Genomic DNA, 22,320 nt, shown 5'->3' with positions numbered 1-22,320 from the left:
CCTAAACCAGGTCATTTTCAGGCTTCCCCTACACCCAGGAAATCGTCCTGCCAGTCTAAAAATTGAGGCTGGGCAGATAACAGCCCTTAAATAATCAATAATTGGCTACTTAAGGGCCTCAACTGGGGCAAGGGTGGGCAGCCCGGCTGAGGCCTCGCCCCTACCCAGAGTAAAACTCAGAAAGGTTGGGGTGGTCGGTATGCCTGCAGGAAGCCCATTCGTGCTATTTCCCACTCCACCTGCCTAAAAACCCACCGACGGGGCAGCGTGAGATTCAGGCCGAGGAAGAGAAGGATGGCTGTTGTTTTTGCAGAACTGATGGGGGAGCACTGCAACTCATCCAGCAACTAGCAGTGACTTATACATCATGGGGTGTCCCTTCCTCGCCACAAGTTGGAGGACAATTCGCAGATTAATAACCAGTATGGTTACCTGCCATTACTTTCTCAGCAGATTATTGGACATTGTCGTACCAGGTATTGTGCTATTGCATAAGGAGATATTGGATGCTATGATTCAGTCCTACAGAAAATGGGTATGGAAAATTTGGAAAGACTTACAGAAGTGACTGATGTCACCAAACCTAAGAAAATGACCTGAATTTGTTGTTATCTGCCTCGTGTGGTTTATTGGCTTTAGCTCTATCAGCCTATTCAGGATGTGGCTTTATTAATATCACAGTTGATGGATTCTCCTGTCACTTTGATGGATGAGTGTTCAGCAATTCAGACCAATTGTTTAGCATTTAGGCTGGTGCCATCTCACATGTAAGGTTAAACTAAATCTGAATTTGCTGATCCGATTGCAGATAGTACATATGAAATCACTGTTGGAGAGATGTGTGAAGGGACCAGATTTATGGGATGCTCACTTTTCCTGTAGGGATCTGACTCTGTTCTCCTCAAATTTTGAGATTGTTCGATGCCAGAGACTTCTCCACGTGGATCTCAACTGAGCTCTTATTTCCATTGTAGAGGGGTCCAATTTACAGGCTGTAAGATTGGCTTTCAGAATGTCTTTGCATCTAGGTTTGTGGCTCCTATGGTGCAGGTTCCTATGCTCAATCTGCTGTAGAATACTGCCTTTGGTATGCAGGAATCCTCCATGTGAACCCACAAACGGTTCCAGTGTGGCCAATATCTCAGGAGCAGTACGTAAAAGGCATGTTATTAATGTTTGATGGTATACCTTTGGTTCCCTCACAGGTATAAACTAAATAAGTATTTAGCACATTGCCTATTTCCTGTTCACCCTTATGTTCAATATCATTTGAGTCCCTAGGATTTAAATCCATTTTGTCATACTATCCTGCTGTTATAATATTAGCAGAGTATTTTGTGATTATATTTTGCATCTGCTCTAATATCTTTCTCCATCCTGGACAATTGTTAGAATCCCCAATGGCAGTATTACCCATGAAAGTATGTTAAGAAAAAAAATCTGACCCATTGTGACCCTGTCCCATCTTCCCGAGTTCAAAGTGATTGGATGCTCATTTTGGATTCCCAGTTCTGCTAACTTTCCTCATGGAAATCAACTCTTTGTGCATGGAGTGGGCTGTGCTGCTGCAGCAATGCACTTGCTTCAACAACTTCATGTGATTTTCTACCAATGCCAGAGGCAAATTAATGGAACAGTAAAGTGGAGAACCTTTAATCCTGGGAGGAGTGGGAAGCAACAGTATCAGAAGTGTACTCTTCACTGCAGTGCCGCAAACATACTGAAGCAACAGATCAAATGGCCAACATGTGGCAAAAGGATCATGGACCATTCTAATACTGATGGTTGCAAGAAGTAATAAGTAGAAATAACCAGGCTAGTGGTGAAGCAAAGCACCCATCAAGATGAAAAGGGAAAGCTCCAATGTTCCATTGAATTGCACAATCTGATACTTGAGCAGGGAAATGAGACAACAGAAACTAAAAGTTGATCAAGTAATAAGTGTACGAACCTCCATTTGCAACTTTTAGTGTAGCTCTATATGATGGAAGTGATGCAGCCTGCACGCAAACTGCCTGCTTACCTCCTTAATTGTGGTGTACAGCCCAGTGCTAAATGCAACACTGAGTAGCTGCATGTTCAAGCAGGGGGCCCAGGTTCGTGCTAGCCTGTGCTTCTTATAGACAGCTTGCACCTCTTAAACGGGAGGTGCGTTCTGGCAACAGCAGAGGATGGAAGTGGATGTGAAAGAGTTTCTGAGCAGGAAGAACAGTGGAACAGCAGGCCAGAGAAAAGGTCCCCTGGTTTAGTGCTGGAGGCCTTAATACATGAGGTGGAAAGGAGGAGTGAGCCATCTTTTCCTGGGGGCTGGGGAATTGCTGGCCAGGAGGATCTTGAACTAAACACTTAAAAGAGGATGGGAACAGATTGCCAGTTAGGTCAATGCTGAAGAAAGCAAAGTGAACTCACACAAGTAGTCAAGGTCAGTGAATGCATATTCAAATGCTACTTGCTATCCACCTCAATACAAACCTGACACACTGCTCATAGTGCTACACCCTGCTGTCGTGAAAATATAATAATTTTCATAACATTATTGTAATTTATTATAAAGGTAGTTAATGGAGGGGGGGGTGGGGGGGGGTTGGATTAGATTCTCTGTGTGTGTGTGTGTGTGGATTTCAATTGAATTACAGACAGCTGATCTGGGTGCTTTGACAGCATCAGAAGGGAAACCAGGTTTGAAATGCTAAATACATGAACATGGCTGAAGTTTTAGAATGTGAGGTGTGAAGAACATTTGCATTTTTCGATAAACCAGAGCTGTAAATTTCAAAGAGATGGTAAGGTGTTACACCTAGCCAACAAAGGCTAAGCCAAACAGTGTGTTTATTTTTCCCAAAGATTACTGATAATGAGAACTATGGAAGGTTTATATTATGGAAAAAGTAAAGTTGCAAAGACCTTTTGGGACAATGGAATTTATATTAAAAAGGGAGAAATATGTATAAGGGAGATGAGGTTATGTCTAAGGAAAGGAGACATTCTAAGATCTGACAAGTGTGAAAAGCCTCCAGTGTTTATGTGTCAAGCTGTTGTCTACATGAACCGAAGCTAAGAGAATTTACTTTGAATAGAGTATTGTGTGCTTTGCCTGGTCTGTTGAAATCTATGTTGTTTTACTGTTGCCTTAACAGAGGTGTAACTAGGAGCTAGATTAATTAAGAAGTTTAGGAGTTATTATAGAAGTAATTTGTAGACCTATGTTATGTCTTAAAATCTTTTCTATTAATAAATGTTTAATTTAATTTTGTAAAAAATCTTGGTGGGCTCATTACTACTGAATTCAAGGCATGTATCTTGAAATAAAGTACAAATTGCAAACTGTTGTGGCAGCTGTTTCAAGTTTCTCCTCTGGGATTAGAGCAACTCAGCATTTACCATCCGCTGTGCCATAACACATGGCTCCTTGCACACAGGTACAGTTAGACCTATTTCTCTGTTCTTTTCCCACAATTTTCTCCTATTCAAGTATTTATCTAATTGTCCTTTAAAAGTTACTATTGAATCTGCTTCCACTGACCTTTCAGTCAGTGATTTCCAGATCACAACAACTCACTGCACAAAAAAAAAATTCCTCTTAGCTCACAATGATTCTTTTCCCAATGATCATAAATATGCCTCTTCTGGTTAGGGACCATACTGCCACTGGAAACAGCTTCTTCTTATTTCCTTTATTAAAATCCTTCATGATTTTGAACTTGATCAAATTGCCCGTTAAGCTTCTCTGCTCTATAAAACCTTCTCTGCTCTATGAAACCTTCTCTGCTCCATGAAACCTTCTCTGCTCTATGAAACCTTCTTTGCTCTATGAAACCTTCTTTGCTCTATGAAACACAATGCAAGCTTCTCTAAGATAAAAGCAAAGTACAGCAATGCTGGAAACCTGAAACAAAAACAGAAAAGGCTGGAAAAACTCAGCAGGTCTAGTAGCATTTGCGGAGAGAGAAACAGAGTTAAAGTTTCGAGTCCCTATGACCCTTATGACCCCTCTGAAGAAGGGTCATACAGACTTAACAGAGTTAACGTTTCCAGTCTTGTATGACCTCAGAGGGGTCATAAGGGTCATAGGGACTCCAAACGTTTCTCTCTCCACAGATGTTGCTCAGCCTGCTGAGTTTTTCCAGCATTTTCTGCTTTTGTTGCAAGCTTCTCTAATCTCTGGACATGACTGAAGCCCCTCATTCCTGGTACCATTCTCGTAACTCTCCTCTGCATCCTCTCCAAAGCTTTTACTTTCTGACTAAAGATAAATGAAAGAGAATATGCTGCCAATTTGCTATCATCAATTTTGTGCTATTGCTCAAGATTATTTTCACCTCCAGTAACTTGACGGCTACAACAATCATCAGCACTACATTCAATGCCAGCCTCGATGGTGTGTCCAAGTCTTTAGAAAGAGGTTGAAACCTGCATAACACAGTGTGACTCCGAGGTCAGAGTTCTACTACTTAGTCAAAGCTGACACACACCACCTAAAACCGAGGGGAAAAAAGTTTGTTAAATAACAAATTGGATATGCAAAACATTGTTGAATACTTAACTAAATCCAGTCCAACATTGTTAATTAATAACATTTAATTGAATTAACTAGGTGAATTTTAATCTGTTACTCGTGTGGGTCCCCGAATTGACAAAATTGCTTGAGGACCAGGCTTAACGGGGTAACATTTTGATGTACCTTCCACTCTGATCTTTCAGAGATTCATGTAACGTAACAATGGCATATCTTTGGGGATTTCTTGAGATTAGTCCAGCTGAATCAACTCGTTGTAATCAGCATTGTGGGCTCCATAAAACATTATAAAAGGCACATTGATTCCTTGCAGAATATAACGAAGAGCGCGCAGTGTCAGAGATGCATCACTTGTTTCAATGGGTGGTTTGTGTTGCGTTCCCGTTACTGGGAACAGGTGATTCAATGCGTAAACTTTTTGGAGAATTTTATTTGCCAGGACTGTATGAGGATGGGGACATCGTCATTGGTGGAATATTTCCCATCTATAATAAAGAATTGAAAAGAAACCATTCATTTAAAGCGAGACCAGCACGTTCAGAGTGTGTCAGGTGAGACTATGTTTAGACCTTGTGGTCATTTTTGAAGTTCAGAGCTGGGTTAAGAGGAACATTTGATCAGAGCAAAGTCTTCTCGACCTTGAGTACGTATTGTTACGGTTTTAATATGTAATCGGCTCCCTTCCCTTGTACGCACAAACTCATTTTAGTCTCCAGACCGCAGGATTCGAATTATCAGCTATAAATTGTTAAACTCCTTCATTACAATTCAAGGAAGTGTTAATTTTATCAGGTTGACTTTACCTGTGTACACATATTGTTCATGTCCCATACCAATATAATTATCTAGACATCGTTTCTCACCTGTAAATTCGATTGTTTATTTTGAAGTACCGTAATCTTAAAGATCACTTCAATCATTTTTTTTAGTTTCGTATGGAATAGTTGAGTAACAAGCGCCCCAACAAGTCATTTGTTTAATTGAACTGCCTTTTCGATCTCTGTTACCGTCATTCTATCATTTCCTCTTTGTGAAACTGTTGTCAATGCAAATCGTTTAACGTGTCATAAAAAGTGTGTGCACATCCTGTCGCTGTTATCCTGCAGTTTTGATCTCCGGGCATTTCGCTGGACACAGGTAATGATCTTTGCAATAAAGGAGATAAACCAGGATCCAACTATACTTCCAAACGTCACGCTAGGCTACAGGATCCACGATTCCTGCGCTTCGCCATCCCTGGCTCTCAAAGCAGCCCTGACATTGGTAAATGGACAAGAGGAAAATATTCCAGAATTCAATTGCAAAGGAGATTCTCCTATTACAGCGATCATTGGGGAATCTGGATCATCACAGTCAATAACCATAGCAAGGGCAGTGGCACCTTTTGGAATTTCAATGGTAAGGCAATTCAATAAAATCGATTTTCACGAATATGTTGATGAATGAATATAATAACCAGTTGTAAAGCCCATCAAGGGTCACAACATAGGAACAAGAGGAGGCGCGTTCCACCATTCAATCAGACCAAGGCTGGTCTGTATTTTAACTCAATCTATTTGCCTTGGTTCCAGCCTTGTCTATCAATCTGCGTTTTAAAAAAATAATAAATTGGCCTCTCGATCCAACAGCTTTGTGGGGAGACAATTCCAGATTCCCACCACCGATTGTGTGAAAAAGTGCTTCCTGATTTTTATCCATGGTTAGCCTAGCTGTAATTTGAAGATCTTCGCCCCTTCCCGCCCCCCGCCTCTCCCCGTTCTGGATTCTCCCATCAGAGGATATAGGCAAAAAAAAAAATGTAAATGGGTATTTCACAAACTCTGCAAATAGCTTGCCTCACTATCAATGGAGTAGATCATGAGAAACTGCCAAGATGGCTGATAATCAGAAGAAACAGATTTAAGATAATTGGCAAGAGGACCAGAAGGCAGGTGAGTCTTTTATTTTTTTATACACAGTGAGTTGCTATGACCTGAAATACATTGCTTGAAAATGTGGTGGAGGCAGATTCGATGGTCAAACGAAAATTGAATACATACTTGAAAAGGGGCCTCAGGGGCGAGGGACTAACAATATTAATTTCAAGGAACCCACAAAGCCACAGTGGGTAAAATGGACTCCTCCTGTGCTGTTCGATTCGATGTTTTACGCTGCAAGATTATTGCGGTTGTCGAGTTACTTCAAACATGAATCTAGAGCCATAAGAAGTGAAATATCTCAGAAGAGGAAGTCAACAAAAGCAACTTGCGCTAGTATAACACTTTTAACGTACCAAAACACCCAAGGCGCTTCATAGCAGCGTTATCTATCAAATTTTGACACCGAGTCACACAAGGAGATATTAAACAACGACTTCCATTGATATTGTGCCTGCCACAACCTCAAGATGTCCTAAAGTGCTTTGCAGTCAATGAAGTACTTTTGAAGTTTAATCACTTATGTAAAGTGGGATACAGCAGCCAATTTGAACACAGCTAACTCCTGCAAAAAATAGTGTGATAGCAAACAGAAAGTTTTAGTGATATTGATTGAAGGATGAACATTGGTCAGGACACCAGGATAGCTCCACTGTTTTTTTTTCAATAAAAATGACATGGAACGTTTTGTCTCCTATTGAGAGGGCATGCATGCCCTTAGCTTGACACCTCATCTCAAATATGGCACCTCCAACAGTGTTGTATCAGAGTGTCATCCTAGATTTTTTGTGCTGATTCAGACATATGACCAAAAGCTTGGTCAAAGAGGTAGATTTTAAGATGCAGCTTAAATGAGAAGAGAAAGGTAAAAAGGAGGAGAGGTCCAAGAACCGAATTTCAGGGCCTTGGTTTTATATGCAAATTAATACATGGTCACTATGGGTGGGGCGAAGAAAGTTGGGGATGTGCAAGAGGCCAGGGTTGGAGGAGTACAGAGATCTTGGGAGTGTTTTGGATTGGAGATGGATTTAGCGAGACATGAGGACATTGAGAGATTTGGAAACAAAGCTGACAATTTAAAAATTGTGACATTGACACATCAGAAGTCAATGTAGGCCAGAAAACTCAGGGCCGGTGATTAAATGGCATTTGGTGCAGGCTTGGATGTGGGTAGCAGAATTTTCGAAAACCTTAAGTTCTGGAAGGTGGAAAATGGGAGGCTAGTCAGGAAAGCATTGGAATTGTCGACTCCAGAGATAACAATGTTATGGATAGCAGTTTCAGTGGCAGATTAGCTGAGGCAAGGGAAGAGTTGAGTAATGTTATGGAAGGGGGAATAGGCGATGCTGGTGGATATGTCATCAAAACCTCACCTTGGCATCAAATATCATACCAAGGATACATGTGGCCTGGTCAGTCTTGGACAGTTGCCTGAGAAAAGGTAGATTCAATGGCTAGGAAACAGGTTTGTGATAGGGACCAAAGGCAATAGCTTCTGTCTTCCCAATGTTTAGCAGGAGGACATTCCTGCTCATCCAGTAACGGATGTTGGTAATCAGGGACAAATCAGAAACATTGTAGGGGTCGAGAGACGTAATGGTGAGTTGGAGAGAGGTAATTCACATTTGTGCACATGTGAAAGCTGATGTATTTTTGGATGATATTGCTGAGGGGCAGTGTGTAAATGAGAAATAGGAAGGAGCCAAGGATAAATGGTTGGAGGGATTCAGAAGTTATTGTGAAGTGTCTGGAAGAGAAACCATTGCAAATGATTCTCTGACTGTGTCTAGATAGATATGTATGGCACCAGGCTAGAGTGATCCCCACCCAGCTGGATGATGAAGGAGAGGTGTTGAAGGAGGATGGCATGGGCAGCTGTATCAGAGGCTTTCGATTGGCTGAGGAGGAATAGTTTACCATGGTCATTGCTACACTGGATGCAACTTTTGCCTTTAATAAGGGCCATTTTAGAATTTGGGCAGGGGCAGAAACCTGACTGGATGTTTGTAGTTTGAATTATGGAGACTCAAAGTATTTAGAATTGAGAGCAGCAGGGTGTGAACCTGGTCTATCAAATATAAACTTCAAATGAGTTGGGGGGGGTTTGTTGTACTTTTTAAACATGGCTTAAATCAGTGGTTCAGCTCCTCCCTGCTTTGCACCTGAACATTATATTGCAGGGTTTCCTCTTTCTCCGTTTATAGCTATTAGATTTCTTGGGCACAGTGAATATAGGAGTATAATGCGGAGGAGTGAAAGTCCATAATAGAGCCCACCTAACTTCGCAGCCATTAATGTTAACAGATGAAAACGACCCACAGGGTCATCCAACCTCATGCATCACAATTCATAGACTTTCCAACTCACCCAGAACCATGATCTGGAGGCAAAATTCCAGATCAAAACTGAGACAATGAGGGGGGAGTAATTGAAATATTGTTGGGACCCCCTGGGGCATCCTAAGTATAGTCTGGGAGACTACTCTGATACTTATTAATATTACAAGTACCTCATGATCTTCGTTCCATCGAGAAACCGGTTCAGATTTTGTTTGAATTGAATGTACAGTTACTGTTAACGGTAAATATACTTTTGCTCAGGGTCCTAAAGGAAAACACTATTGTTAATGGGCCATGTCCCAAAAGAAGACTACATATCATGACACTTAATTTCATTTTTCTTCAAAACTTTGCAGGTCAGCTATTTTTCTACTTGTGCATGTCTAAGCAACAAGCAAGAATTCCCTACATTTTTCAGAACTGTACCGAGTGATTTGTTTCAGGCGAAGGCTTTAGCTCAGCTAGTAGAACATTTTGGCTGGACTTGGATTGGGACCATTGGAGGTGACAATGAATATGGTCGCTATGGAATCCAAGCATTTAGCGAGCTCGTTGAACAAGCTGGAGCCTGCATCGCTTTCTCAGAAATGGTTCTCAGAACATATTCTAAAGAAAGAATACTCAAGATTGTAGACATTATAAAAACGTCAACTGCAAAGGTTATCTTGGCTTTTGCTTCCGAGGGTGACCTTTACCCTTTGCTGAAGGAAATTGTCCATCAGAATATCACTGGGATTCAGTGGATAGCCAGTGAAGCATGGATTACAGCAGCAAGACCCTCCACAAAACACAATTTCAAATCTCTCGGGGGAACGATAGGATTTGCAAGTCACAAAATGGCAATCCCAGAATTTAAACATTTCCTTATGAGTCTACGCCCTACATCGTATTCTACTGATGGTTTTGTGAATGCTTTCTGGGAAACAATGTTTGGTTGCACATTTAACATATCTGTGCTCAGTACCAAGAAATGTACAGGGCATGAAAACTTACTCAAGGTGAATAACTCCTTCTTTGATGTAACTCAGTTGAGAGCTTCCTATAATGTCTACAAAGCAGTTTATGCCATAGCTCATGGACTCCACAGCTTGCTATTTTGTGAAGATGAACTTTTGGGAACTTATCTCTGTGCTAATGTTTCAAACATCAAGCCATGGCAGGTAAGGGAAATGTTCAAATTAATATTTTAATGTTGAATTTAACAATGCCAATTTCAAATATGCAGATCTATAAACTGTACTCATGGCTTTCATTGTTAGGATGGTTTATGGCAAATTACAATTTTATTTAAACATTTATAAATAAAGAAATGACAGTGACAATGCACCATCATTAAAAATAAATGTCTTGACCCAACCCAGGTTTATAGATTCATAATGTATAAAATCGAATAAAGCCTACAGCATATAAACAAGCCACTCAGCCCAACTGTTCTATGCCAGTGGTTTTGCCATCTGAGCATCTTCCCACTCCATCTCACCTGAGCAGCATGAACTTCTATTAGCTTTATGTGTTCATCAATCTTCCCCTTAAATGCATCTATGCTGTTCACCTCAACTAGTCTGCCTTATAGCAGGCTCCACTATATTGCCCATTGTGGAAGGATGTAAAAAATTGGCAGGACCCAGGATCAGTTTATTATCCATGTTGTGTTAAACGATCTTAGCAAGATTGGAAGCAAGGTACCAGCATTGTTCCTATAACCCAGAGATTAGGAGGAGGTAAACAGCCAGGGCTCCTGCCTTTGCTTTGTATGCAATGATCTGAATTGAATCATGCATTTGTGTGCACACTGAATGGGGACAGGATTGGGCTTGACTGTGATCTCACTGTAATCAAATAGTTCAACAACAATCTCTGTAGAGACTCGTATATGTAGAATGAATAGTTGGCTAAACTACAGACAAATGACCAGTATCGTGGAAAACAACATCTGCACAAGTTAGATCCCTTGATAACCAAGAAAACTGAGATGGCCAAGGGAGAGTGGGGAAGAAGATGCCAATCAAAAATTTGCATTAGCTGTATACAGTACATTACGGTTGAAGTTATTGGTATTACCATTAATCGCCTTTCTAAAAAATTTTTAAAAGTGGACTATGTTATTTGAATGTCTTAAAATGAATACCTTAACATATCTTTGAATTGCTTTAAATAACTAAACTCTGCTTTCTGGTCACTACTCCAAGCTATTCCAGCATTTGAAAGAAGTAAGATTTACAAACCGCCTTGGAGAGCATGTATATTTTGATCCAAATGGGGATCCTACTGCATCGTATGATATTATAAACTGGCAGAAGAACAAGAACGGTTTGGTTGAACACGTAACCGTTGGTTATTTCGATGCATCTGCAGCAACAGGAAAACAATTTATGATAAATTGAAGATAGTATTATATGGCATGGGAACGAAACAAGAGTAAGCCTCTGTTAAAAATCAATGTTTCTTTGTTTAATGAGTTGTTACTTTATTAGGGGAAGAGGGCCAGGCCATTTGGAGGTGATGTCACAAACCACCTCTTCACAGAAATGGAAATCATAGAATTTTACAGCACAAACACAGACCATTGTTTTTGTGCTGGTTCTTTGAAGCTTTATCCAACTACTTTCACTCCCGTGCTCATTCCCCATAGCACTACAATTTTATTCCATCAAGTATTTATCTAATTCCGTTTTGAAAGTTACTACTGAATTCACTTCCATTGACTCGCAGCTCAAACTGGGCATCCGTTAGGCACTGTGGACCAAAAGTCGCAGCAGAATTGTATTCAAGCACAATCAGTAGCGTGACCACCTGGAATATCCCTCACTTAACCATTGCCATCAAACCAGATGATCAACTCTGGTTCAGTGAGAAGTGCAGAACAGCATGCCAAGAGCAGCATCAGGCATACCTAAAAATAAGGTGCCAACCTGTTGAAGCTGCAACATGCCAAATAGTGGAAACAGCATGTGATAGACAGAGCTTAACAATCCCATAACCAATGGATCAGATCTAAGCTGGCAGTCCTGCCACATCCAGTCATGAATGGTGGTGGGTAATTAAACAATTAACTTGTGGATAAGGCTCCACAATATCCCCATCCTCAATGATGGGGAAGTCCAGCACTTCAGTGTAAATGACAACGCTGAAGCATTTGCAACCATCTTCAGCCAAAAGTGCCGAGTGGATGATTTATCGCAGAATTCTCCTGAGGTTCCCACAATCACAGATGCCAGTCTTCAGCCAATTTGAATCACTCTATATGATATCAAGAAATGGCTGAAGGTACTGCATACAGCAAGACTATTGCAAGACAACATCCTACCGAGTAGTACTGAAGATTTCTTCAGAGTTCACCATGCCCCTGGTCAAGGTGTTCTGGTACAACATTGACATCTACCTGACAATGTAGAAAATTTGCCAGGTATGTTTTTTCTGCAAAAAGCAGAACAAGCCCAATCTGGCCAATTACCGTCCCATCAGTCTGCTGTCAATCACCAGCATAGTGCTGGAAGATGTTGTCAACAGTGTTATCAAGCTGCACTTACACAGCAATAACCTGCTCACTGATGCTCAGTTTGGGGGTTGCCAGGGTCATTTTGTTCCATACCTCATTACAGTCTTGGTCCAAATATGGAGTCAAGAGCTGAATGCAAGAGTTGAAGTGAGAATCGAGGCAGCATTTAACTGATTGTGTCATCACGGAGCAAAATTAAAATTAGTTGGAATCAGGAGGAAAAGTCTTCACTGGTTGAAGTCATACCTAGCACAAAAGAAATGGTTGTGGTTGTTGGAGGTCAATCATCTCTGCCCCAGGACCTCACTGCAGGAGTTCCTCAAGGTAGTATCCTAGGCCCAACCAACTTTAGCTCCTTCATCAGTGACCTCCCCTCCATCATAAGGTCAGAAGTGGGGGATGTTCGCTAATGATTGCACAGTGTTCGGTATCATTCATGATATCTCAGATGATGAATCTGTCTGTACTCTCGTGCAGCAAGACCTGGACAATATTAAAACTTGGGCAGATAAATGGCAAGTAACATTTGCATCACCAGTGTGCTAGGAAATGACCGTCTCCAACAAAAGAGAATCTAACTATCTTAATTTGATACTCCACGGCATTACCATTGCTGAAGCTCCCATCGCCCAGCAACAATCTGCAGGTTACCATTGACCAGAAACTGAACTGAATCAGGCATACGAAAATGGTGGCAGCAAGAACATGTCAGGGACTGGGAATTCTGCATCAAGTAAATCACCTCCCGACTCCCCAAAACTCGTCCATCATCTACAAGGCACAAGTCAGGGGTGTGATGGAATACTCCCCACATGCCTGGCTGAGTGTGGCTTCACAAACACTCAAGGAGCTCAACACCATCCAGGACAAAGTAGTCCTCTTGATTGGTGTCCCATCCAACACCTTAAACATTCTCTTCCTCCACCATCGATGCACAGTGTGTACCATCTACAAGATGCACTGCAGAAACTCATCAAGCCTCCTTCAATAGCAACTTCCAAATCCACAACCTCTACCACCTAGAAGGAGAAGGACAGCAGGTGCATGGGAACTCTCCCACATTCTGATTTGGAACTTTATCATCATTCTTCACCGTCACTCGGTCAAAATTCTGGAACCCCCTTCCTAAGAGCACTGTGGGTGTACCTACACCAAATGGACTGCAGTGGTTCAAGGAGCCATGGCTAAAATCATGATTGCAATCCCAGAATATTGCTGCCCATTATCCAGCATCAAAATGTGCACTTCCCCTAAAAGGTGCTACCTTCATGATTTCCTGCCTTCCCAATATAGTGAGTTCAGATAGCGTTGGTAGTTCACCAATTGCTTTTAAATTAGGCCTGGTGATGGTAATGGTGCAAAACTTCCTATTCAGTACATTTGGAGGTTAGAGCAGACGCCTGATTTGTACTGAACAGATAAGATCCACCCCCCCCACCACCACCCCCAAAAAGTTTTCATCCTTAAAATCTCAGCTACAAATTTTAACATGTTTTTTTTCTCTTTTGTTATGAAGGTCCCACAGTCTGTATGCAGTGAAAGCTGCCCATATGGCACAAGGAAAGCCGTACAAAATGGACAACACATTTGCTGCTTTGACTGCATTCCATGTGCTGAAGGTGAAATCAGCAATACAACAAGTTAGTGAATGTCATTTTCCATTTAAAAGTTTTATTAAAAACTTGTATAATCTTCACTAGAATCATAGCATTTGAAATCACAAATACATTAATATGAAAGGATTGAGAAGGGTTACGATGAAGTAGATAAGGCAAAACAGTTTCAATTGGCAGGAGGGTCGATGACCAAAGATCACAAGTTTAAAGCAATTGGCAAAAGAACTAGAAGAGAGATGAGGAGAATTTTAATTTTAACACAGGGAGTTATGATCAGGAATTTACTGCCTGACTGGGATGATGGAAGCAGATTCAACTGTCAAATTAAAATTAGATATCTGTGCTTGAAAAGGAAAAAAAATAATTGCAACATAATGATCATAGAGTAGGGGAGTGAAACTTACAAAGAGCTAGTACAGGGACAATGGGCTGAATGGCCTTCTTCTGCGCTGCACAATTCTTTGAGTCTTGGAATAACAGAAGCTTGTAGTTAATTATTAACAAGTATCTATTGCTGATTAAATTCTTCTAGATTCATTAGAATGCATGAAATGCCCTCTGGAATACTGGTCCAGTGATGATGGCCAAAGATGTGTACTGAAAGAAATTGAGTTCCTCTCCTTTGAAGATACGATGGGGATTATCCTGATGACGGTTGCATTAGTTGGAGCATGCATCACTTTGGTTATTGCTTCAGTATTTCTATATCACAAAGATACACCCATAGTTAAAGTCAACAACTCTGAACTAAGTTTTCTGCTGCTGTTTTCATTGGTGCTTTGTTTTCTATGCTCACTTACATTTATTGGCAAGCCTTTAGTCTGGTCTTGTGTACTGAGGCACACGTTGTTTGGCATCACATTTGTCCTTTGCTTGTCCTGTTTATTGGGGAAAACGATTGTCGTGCTGATGGCATTTAAGGCAACTGTTCCCCAAAAGAATCTGATGAAATGGTTTGGGCCTTTGCAACAAAGGCTCATCGTTTGTTTATGCACTTTCATCCAAATTCTGATATGCGTCACCTGGCTTGTTGTAGCTCCCCCATTCTCAACAAAATACGTGCAATATCATAATGCAAAGGTTATTCTGGAATGTAATGTGGGGTCTCCAATCGCCTTCTACTGTGTATTAGGCTACATTGGCATTTTATCATGGTTGTGTTTTGTGTTAGCTTTTCTGGCTAGAAAGCTACCAGGCAATTTCAATGAAGCAAAGCTCATAACCTTTAGCATGCTTATCTTCTGTGCAGTATGGTTGACGTTCATCCCAGCTTATGTAAGCTCGCCTGGTAAATACACAGTAGCCGTTGAAATCTTTGCTATTTTGTCATCCAGCTTTGGTTTGCTTTTGTGCATTTTTGGCCCAAAATGTTACATTATCTTGTTCAGACCAGAGAAAAATACAAAAAGGAATCTGATGAAGAAAATACCTTCAAAAAAGCTTTAAGGAATACACATTGGCACAGTTCCATAGCAACCATCATGTCAAGCACGTCTATCATCTTACTATACACTGAACATCACCCTCCCTGATCACTTTAATTGTTTTCTCTACATTTCAAATGGCTAAACTCTGTATGCCCTTTGCTAAGCCCCACCTACTGTGCAACAGAACTGTAAGGCACATACAAACATACTAACATGTGAAATAGGACAGAAGTAGGCCATTCAGGCGCTCGAGCCTACTCTGTCATTCAATAAGATCATGGCTGATCTGTTTATGCTTTGAGTTCACAGTTTAAGAAAACATTAAAAATTACTAAGTGCAGTGATATTAAATAAATGAAAGCAATTCAGAAGGTAAAGATGAATTAAGACATTAATTATCAAGCAAAAAAGTAAAATACTTTACAACACATCAATAAAGAAAGGATAGTTGGGGTGGGAATAAGACCATTAAGAGAGAGACAGGCTAATACCACAGGTACCAATAGAGAGATGGCAAATATATTAAATAATCATTCACTTCAGTATTTGCCAGGGAGATAGAATAAGTGGACATGCCATAGAATGATGAGATGGGAATAATGAGATAAGTGCATTTAAAATAAAAAAGGGGGGTTGTACTGATTAACCTAATCAAACTCAAAGAGGATAAAACACCTGGTCTGGAAGGATTGCATCCACACATTTTAAATAATCTAGGGAAGAGCTAGCAGAGGCATTACTACACATAATGAATAATTATATTGAATAAGGTACAGTACCAGATGACTGCTGGATAGCTAACATCATTCCTACATTTAAGGAGGTGAACAGAGCATGCCCAGGAACTTATAGAACAGTCAGCTTGACATTGGTAATAGAAAAACCTCTATTCAAAGAGAGAATAGAAGAACATCTAGCAAAGAAAAGATTAATAACGAACATTCATTGTGGATTTCAAAAGGAAATATCTTGCTTGAGGAGGTAAAAGAGAGAGTAGATGATGGTAATGTAGTGATAATGCGTTTATCTGGATTTTCAAACAGCTTTTCATAAGTGCCTGGTAACAGACTAATGATTATGATCAGAGTATGTGGAGTCAGGGAACATGTGGAAAATGGATTGCTCGCTGGATTCAAGGCTGAAAGCAGAGAATGGGAGTAAAGGGCAATTATTCAGAGTGTCACATGGTGAAAAGTGGAATTCCAGAAGGTTCAGTGCTAGGATCACTGCTGTTCACAATTTACATTTACGATTTGGTTATAGAGTTGCTTTTCCAGGCAACATTTCTTGGTGGAAACATTGAACTTTATTTACAAGACAGCAGCAGCAGCTACATGTGTGCATCAAACTCCATTATTAAAGGAGAACTCTCTCCTAGAGGTTCCCCGCGTTGCTAACCCATTGGTTTACACAGATCATGATAGCTTACAACACATGATTACTCTTAAAGCTACAGTTCTACATTTATCAGAAACTATAATTACCACAGATTTGGACTTTGAAATCAACAACGCAATTTCTAAATTTGCAGATGACTCCAAATTAGAGGAGGGTGGGAGAGATAGTCAATACTAGGAGGAGTACTGCAACAAATTGCAAGAGGATATTAATAACCTTGCAGGATGGGCAAATAAATCCAATAGGAAACTTAGAAGAAACATTTTTACCCAAAGAGTGTTGAGAATGTAGAACACGTTACGACAGGGATTATTTGAAGCAAATAGTTTGGATGCGTTTAAAAGGAAGCTGGACAGGCATATGAGGCAGAAATGAATAGAGGGTTACAATGATAGATTTAGATGAGGAAAAATGGGAGGTGTTCAAATGGAGCATAAGTGCCAATGTGGACTGGTTGGGTCGAATGGCATTTTCCTGTATATCCCATGTAATCTTGTGTACAAAAGGAATGGGGAAAACAACAGCCACGTTTAAAGATCTCTCTTAGAATGAAAACTAATGGTTAGTTCATGGTTCATGAATGATCCAAATTGCATTGCTGCCTGCAGCTAACACACAATTATCACGCAAAGCTGCAGATTTGTAAAAATGTGCTAACTGTGGAATCCACCACATAACTCAATGAATACATTACCCACCAAAAATTCAAAGCAAAACCGAAAAGTTGTCAAAGCAGGATGGAGGATTACCTGGGCAATATTCTGCATAAGTAGCAAAGATGGGCCGGGGCTTGGAGAACTAACAATATTAGATTTCCGCTTGACTTACTGAGGTTATCCAGAGCCTAAAGCTACCAAACAATTCTGAAACTTATAAATTTGAAAACCTGACTTCTGAGTTAGCTCATCACTGTTAGGGGAGCAACAAAGGTGCTCAGACCCTATGGCCTGGGGAGGCAAAAAAATGCCTGGGTTCCTACTCTTGATCTTTATCCAAAGACTCTTCCTGGGTGTCAGGTGGGGGTAAAAGAACCAAATAGGCTCATGTAGCCACTGTGCCCATAGAACCACTACTTAATCAACACCTTCTGGAGAGAAACTGATATGAGAACGTTGATGAGGAAAATAAGGAAAAAAGTCAAGAGCAGGAGACAAACAGTAGGGCAAGGTGAAATCTAATAAAGCTACTGCAGATTTGCAGAGAGAGAGCTGCACATGTGGAAAGGATAGACAACCCAGTGTCTGTTTTGTGGCTTTACCAGTTCCCCAAATGGCTGAATCACTTGGCACTGACAGCACAATTGTCTGTTCAAGTGACTGAAGTGCAGCAGATCGAGCACCAATGATCTCTGATCAGTCAGAGGAAGTCACCACATTACAAAGATGTGGTAAATACCTGAGCCAGTCAGAAGTGGGGAGCAATGGGAAAATCAGACAAGCACATTTCTTCCAGTTCCTCAGCACCACTAACCTGGAAGAGTTTTCCAATGGTTTTCACTTGGTTTTCTTGACAAGGGTGTCAATTTTATAGAAAGACTGACACTTCAGGGCAACACCTTGGACCTCCAGGTGGCCAACCTCATTGTCCAGAGAACTGAATGACACAACCAAAGAAATTCCCAAAGTGGAAACCTCCTGGCCTGGCACCGAACCCTCTGATATCAGGGCCTATGTTTTGGGCTGGAAGGAAGTTTCACCTTGACAGAGTTAATGTGAGGGAGAAACAGAGTTAATGTTTCGAGTCCGGATGCTCTGAAGAAGAGTCATGCGGACTTGAAACGTTAACTCTGTTTCTCTCTCCACAGATGCTGTTAGACCTGCTGAGTTTTTCCAGCATTTTCTGTTTTTGTTTCAGTAATAGTGACTGTTATGTATAATATTGTACCATTTTGAATATTGTTTTGTCATCTAAAATTATTTCGCCATTGGAATTGTAATGGTTATTCTTGGACACCAAAGTAAAACAAACACTTTCAACCACAATTCAGTAATTGCAAAATATGTAGTGGATGTACTTACCATAAGACCGGAAGATGTAGGAGCCATTCGGCCCATCGAGCCTGCTCCGCCATTCAATGAGATCATGGCTGATCTGATAATCCTCAACTCTACTTTCCTGCCTTTTCCCCATAACCCTTGATTCCCTTACTGATTAAAAATATGTCTATCTCAGCCTTGAAAATACTTAACAACCCAGCCTCTACAGCCCTCTGTGATAAAGAATTCCACAGATTAACAAGTCTCTGAGAGAAGAAATCCCTCCTCATCTCTGTCTTAAATCAGCACCCCCTCACTCTGAGATTATGTCCCCTGATTCTAGACTCTCCCACAAGGGGAAACAACCTGTCAACATCTACCCTGTCAAGCCCCCTAAGAATCTTATCTGTTTAAATAAGGTCGCCTCTCATTCTTCCAAACTCCAATGAGTATAGGCCCAACCTACTCAACTTCTTCCCATAAGAAAACCCCTCCATACCTGAGATCAACCTAGTGAACCTTCTCTGGACTGCCTCCAATGCCAGTATATCTTTCCTTAGATAAGGGGACCAAAGTGTTCACAATATTCTAGGTGCGGTCTAACTAGTGCCTTGCATAGGTTTAACCAGACTTCCCTATTTTTATACTCCATTCCCTTTGAAATAAAGGCCAACATTTCATTTGCCTCTCCTATTACCTGCTGAACTTGTATGACCATAAGACCATAATATAAGACCATAAGACATAGGAGCAGAAATTAGGCCAATCGGCCCATCGAGTCTGCTCCGCCATTCAATCATGGCTGATAAGTTTCTCAACCCCATTCTCCCGCCTTCTCCCCGTAACCTTTGATCCCCTTACCAATCAAGAACCTGTCTATCTCGGTCTTAAATACACTTAAATGCTAGCTTTTTGGGATTCATGCATGAGGACCCCAAATCCCTCTGCACTGCAGTTTTCTCCAATCTTTCTCCATTTAAGCAATATTCAGCTCCACTATTCTTCCTGCCAAAATGTGTAACCTCACATTTTCCCACACTATATTCCATCTGCCAAGTTTTTGCCCACTCACTTAACCTGTCTATATCCCTCTGTAGACTCTTTGTGTCATCCTCACCACTTGTCTTCCCACCTATTTTTGTGTCATCCGCAAACTTGGTGATAGTAAATTAATTTCCCTCATCCAAGTCATTAATATATATTGTAAATAACTGTGGCTATGCTAAAATGACACCCCATATCCCAACTCTGTCTTCTATTAGTTAGCCAGTGCTCTATCCATGCTAATATACTACCTCCAACACCATGGTACCTTATGGAACACCTTTTGGAAATCCAAATATATTACATTGACTGGTTCCCCTTTATCTATCCTGCTTGTTACTTCCTCAAAGAATTCTAATAAGTTTGTCATGCATGATTTCCCCTTCATGAAGCCATGCTGACTCTGCTTGATTATATTTTGCATTTCTAAATATTCTGCTGTTACATCCTCTATAATAGACTCTAACCTTTTCCCAATGATGGATGTTAAGCTAACTGGCCTATCATTAGCTGTTTTCTGTCTCCCTTCCTTTTTGAATAAGGCTGTTACATTGGCAATTTTCCAATCCTCTGGACTTTTCCAGAATCTAAGAACTCTTGGAAGATTACTACCAGTGCATCCACTATCTCTGCAGCTATTTCCTTTAATATCCTAGGATGCAACCCATCAGGTCCAGGGGATTTATCGACCTTTAGGCCCATTAGTTTCCCTAGCACTTTTTCTCTAGAGATAGTTATTGTATTTATTTCTTCCCCCCATTTCTCCCCTTGATTATTTAGCATGTTTGGTATGCTATTAATGTCTGCTACCATGGAGACTGATGCAAAGTATTTATTCAACTCCTCTGCCATTTCCTGGTTCCCCATTATTATTTCCCCAGCCTCATTCTCTAAGGGGCCTATATTGACTCTGGCCTCTCCCTTCCTTTTTATATATTTAAAGATTATATTTTTATTTACACATTATATTTTTATTTACACATTATATTTTTGGTCATCTTCTATTGTTTTTTAAAACTTTCCTAATCCTCTGGCTTACCACTAATCTTTGCCACATTGTATGTTTTTTCTTTCAATTTGATACTATCCTTAACTTCCTTGGTTAGCCATGGTTAATTTATCCTCTTCCTACAATCCTCCTTCCTCATTGGGATATATCTTTGTTGTGAGTCATGAACTATTTTCTTAAACGTCTGCCATTGTTCATCAATCGTCTTTTCTGCTAAACTCCTTTCCCAGTCCACTGCAGCCAACTCTGCTCTCATTCCTTTGTAATTACCCTTATTTAAGTTTAGCACAGTTATTTTTGACCTAAGTTTCTCACTCTCAAACTGAACGCTAAATTCCACCATGTTATGGTCACTGTTTCATAGAGGATATTTTATTCTGAGATCATTATTAAATCTGCCTTATTACACATTACCAGATCCAAAATAGCCTGATCCCTGGTGGATCCACAACATATTGTTCTAGGAAAATACCCCAAATAAACTCTATGATTTCTTGCTCGTGGCTATCTCTGCTAATTTGATTTTCCCAATCTTCACCCATGATTAATATACTGCCTTTTCCACATGCCCTCATTATCTCATGATTTATTCTCTGACCTACAGTATAGCTACTGTTAGGGGGCCTATAGACTACTCCCACCAGTGTCATCTTCCCCTTCATATCTTTTACCTCCACCCATATGGATTCCACATCATCTGATTCAAGTTCATTTCTGGCTATCGTAATTATTCCACCTCATACTAACAAAGCTACCCCACCACCCTTTCCTCCCTGCCTGTTTTGTCGAAAAGTCACATACCCTTGAATATTTAGTTCCCAGATTTGATCTCCTTGTAACCATGTCTCTGTAATGGCTATAAGATCATACCCATTAACCTCTATTTGTGCCATTAATTCATTTATTTTGTTCCAAATACTACATACATTTAAGTAAAGAGCCATTAATTTTGCCTTTTTACCATTTTTTCCCTCTTTGACATTATTTGCTGCTGTTCTATATGTTTGTACATTTTGTCCCTTCCTGTCACACTCTGGGTATCATTACCTAAATAGCTGCTCTGCAATGCTGCCATATCCTTTTGCTTTGTAAGCCTACGTATCACCTCTCCAGAACCCTCCACCCTTCTATTTAGTTTAAAGCCCTCTCCACAGCCCTAGTTATTCAGTTTTCCAGGACACTGGTCCCAGCACGGTTCAAGTGAAGCCTGTCCCACCGGAACAACTCCCTTCTACCCCAGTACTGGTGCCAGTGCCCCATGAATTGAAACCCATTCCTCCCACACCAATCTTTGAGCCACACACCTCCTTGATTTTATTTACCCTATGCCAGTTTGCCCATTACTCAGGCAGTAATCCTGAGAGTATTACCTTGGATGTTCTGCTTTTTGATTTAGCTCCTAACTGTTCAAATTCTTTCAGCAGGACCTCCTTTCCAGTCCTATCAATGTCGTTGGTACCAACGTGGATGACAACAATTGGATCCCTCCCCTCCCACTCCAAGTTCCTCCCCAGCCTTTAACCCTGGCATCGGGTAGGCAACACAGTATTTGGGACTCACGCTCGTGGCTGCAGAGAACA

At 40.7% G+C, this 22,320-nt stretch overlaps 1 protein-coding gene across 1 annotated transcript; it reads left to right on the top strand.

The window, feature by feature from the left end:
* Positions 1–4,942: 4,942 nt before the first annotated feature.
* On the top strand, positions 4,943–15,332 carry LOC144694237 (extracellular calcium-sensing receptor-like). Its single transcript, XM_078564581.1, is given in 7 exon segments — positions 4,943–5,067; positions 5,623–5,914; positions 9,128–9,931; positions 10,961–11,152; positions 11,154–11,189; positions 13,787–13,910; positions 14,419–15,332. Coding segments are annotated over 6 exon segments (2,328 nt in total). The 5' UTR covers positions 4,943–5,067; positions 5,623–5,656.
* The last annotated feature ends 6,988 nt before the right edge of the window (positions 15,333–22,320 follow it).

This window comes from Cetorhinus maximus, chromosome 19, assembly GCF_964194155.1.
Source record: "Cetorhinus maximus chromosome 19, sCetMax3.hap1.1, whole genome shotgun sequence".
NCBI lineage: Eukaryota > Metazoa > Chordata > Chondrichthyes > Lamniformes > Cetorhinidae > Cetorhinus > Cetorhinus maximus.
The sequence above is the reverse complement of the archived record's forward strand: the minus strand, read 5'-3'. Positions and strand labels throughout refer to the sequence as shown.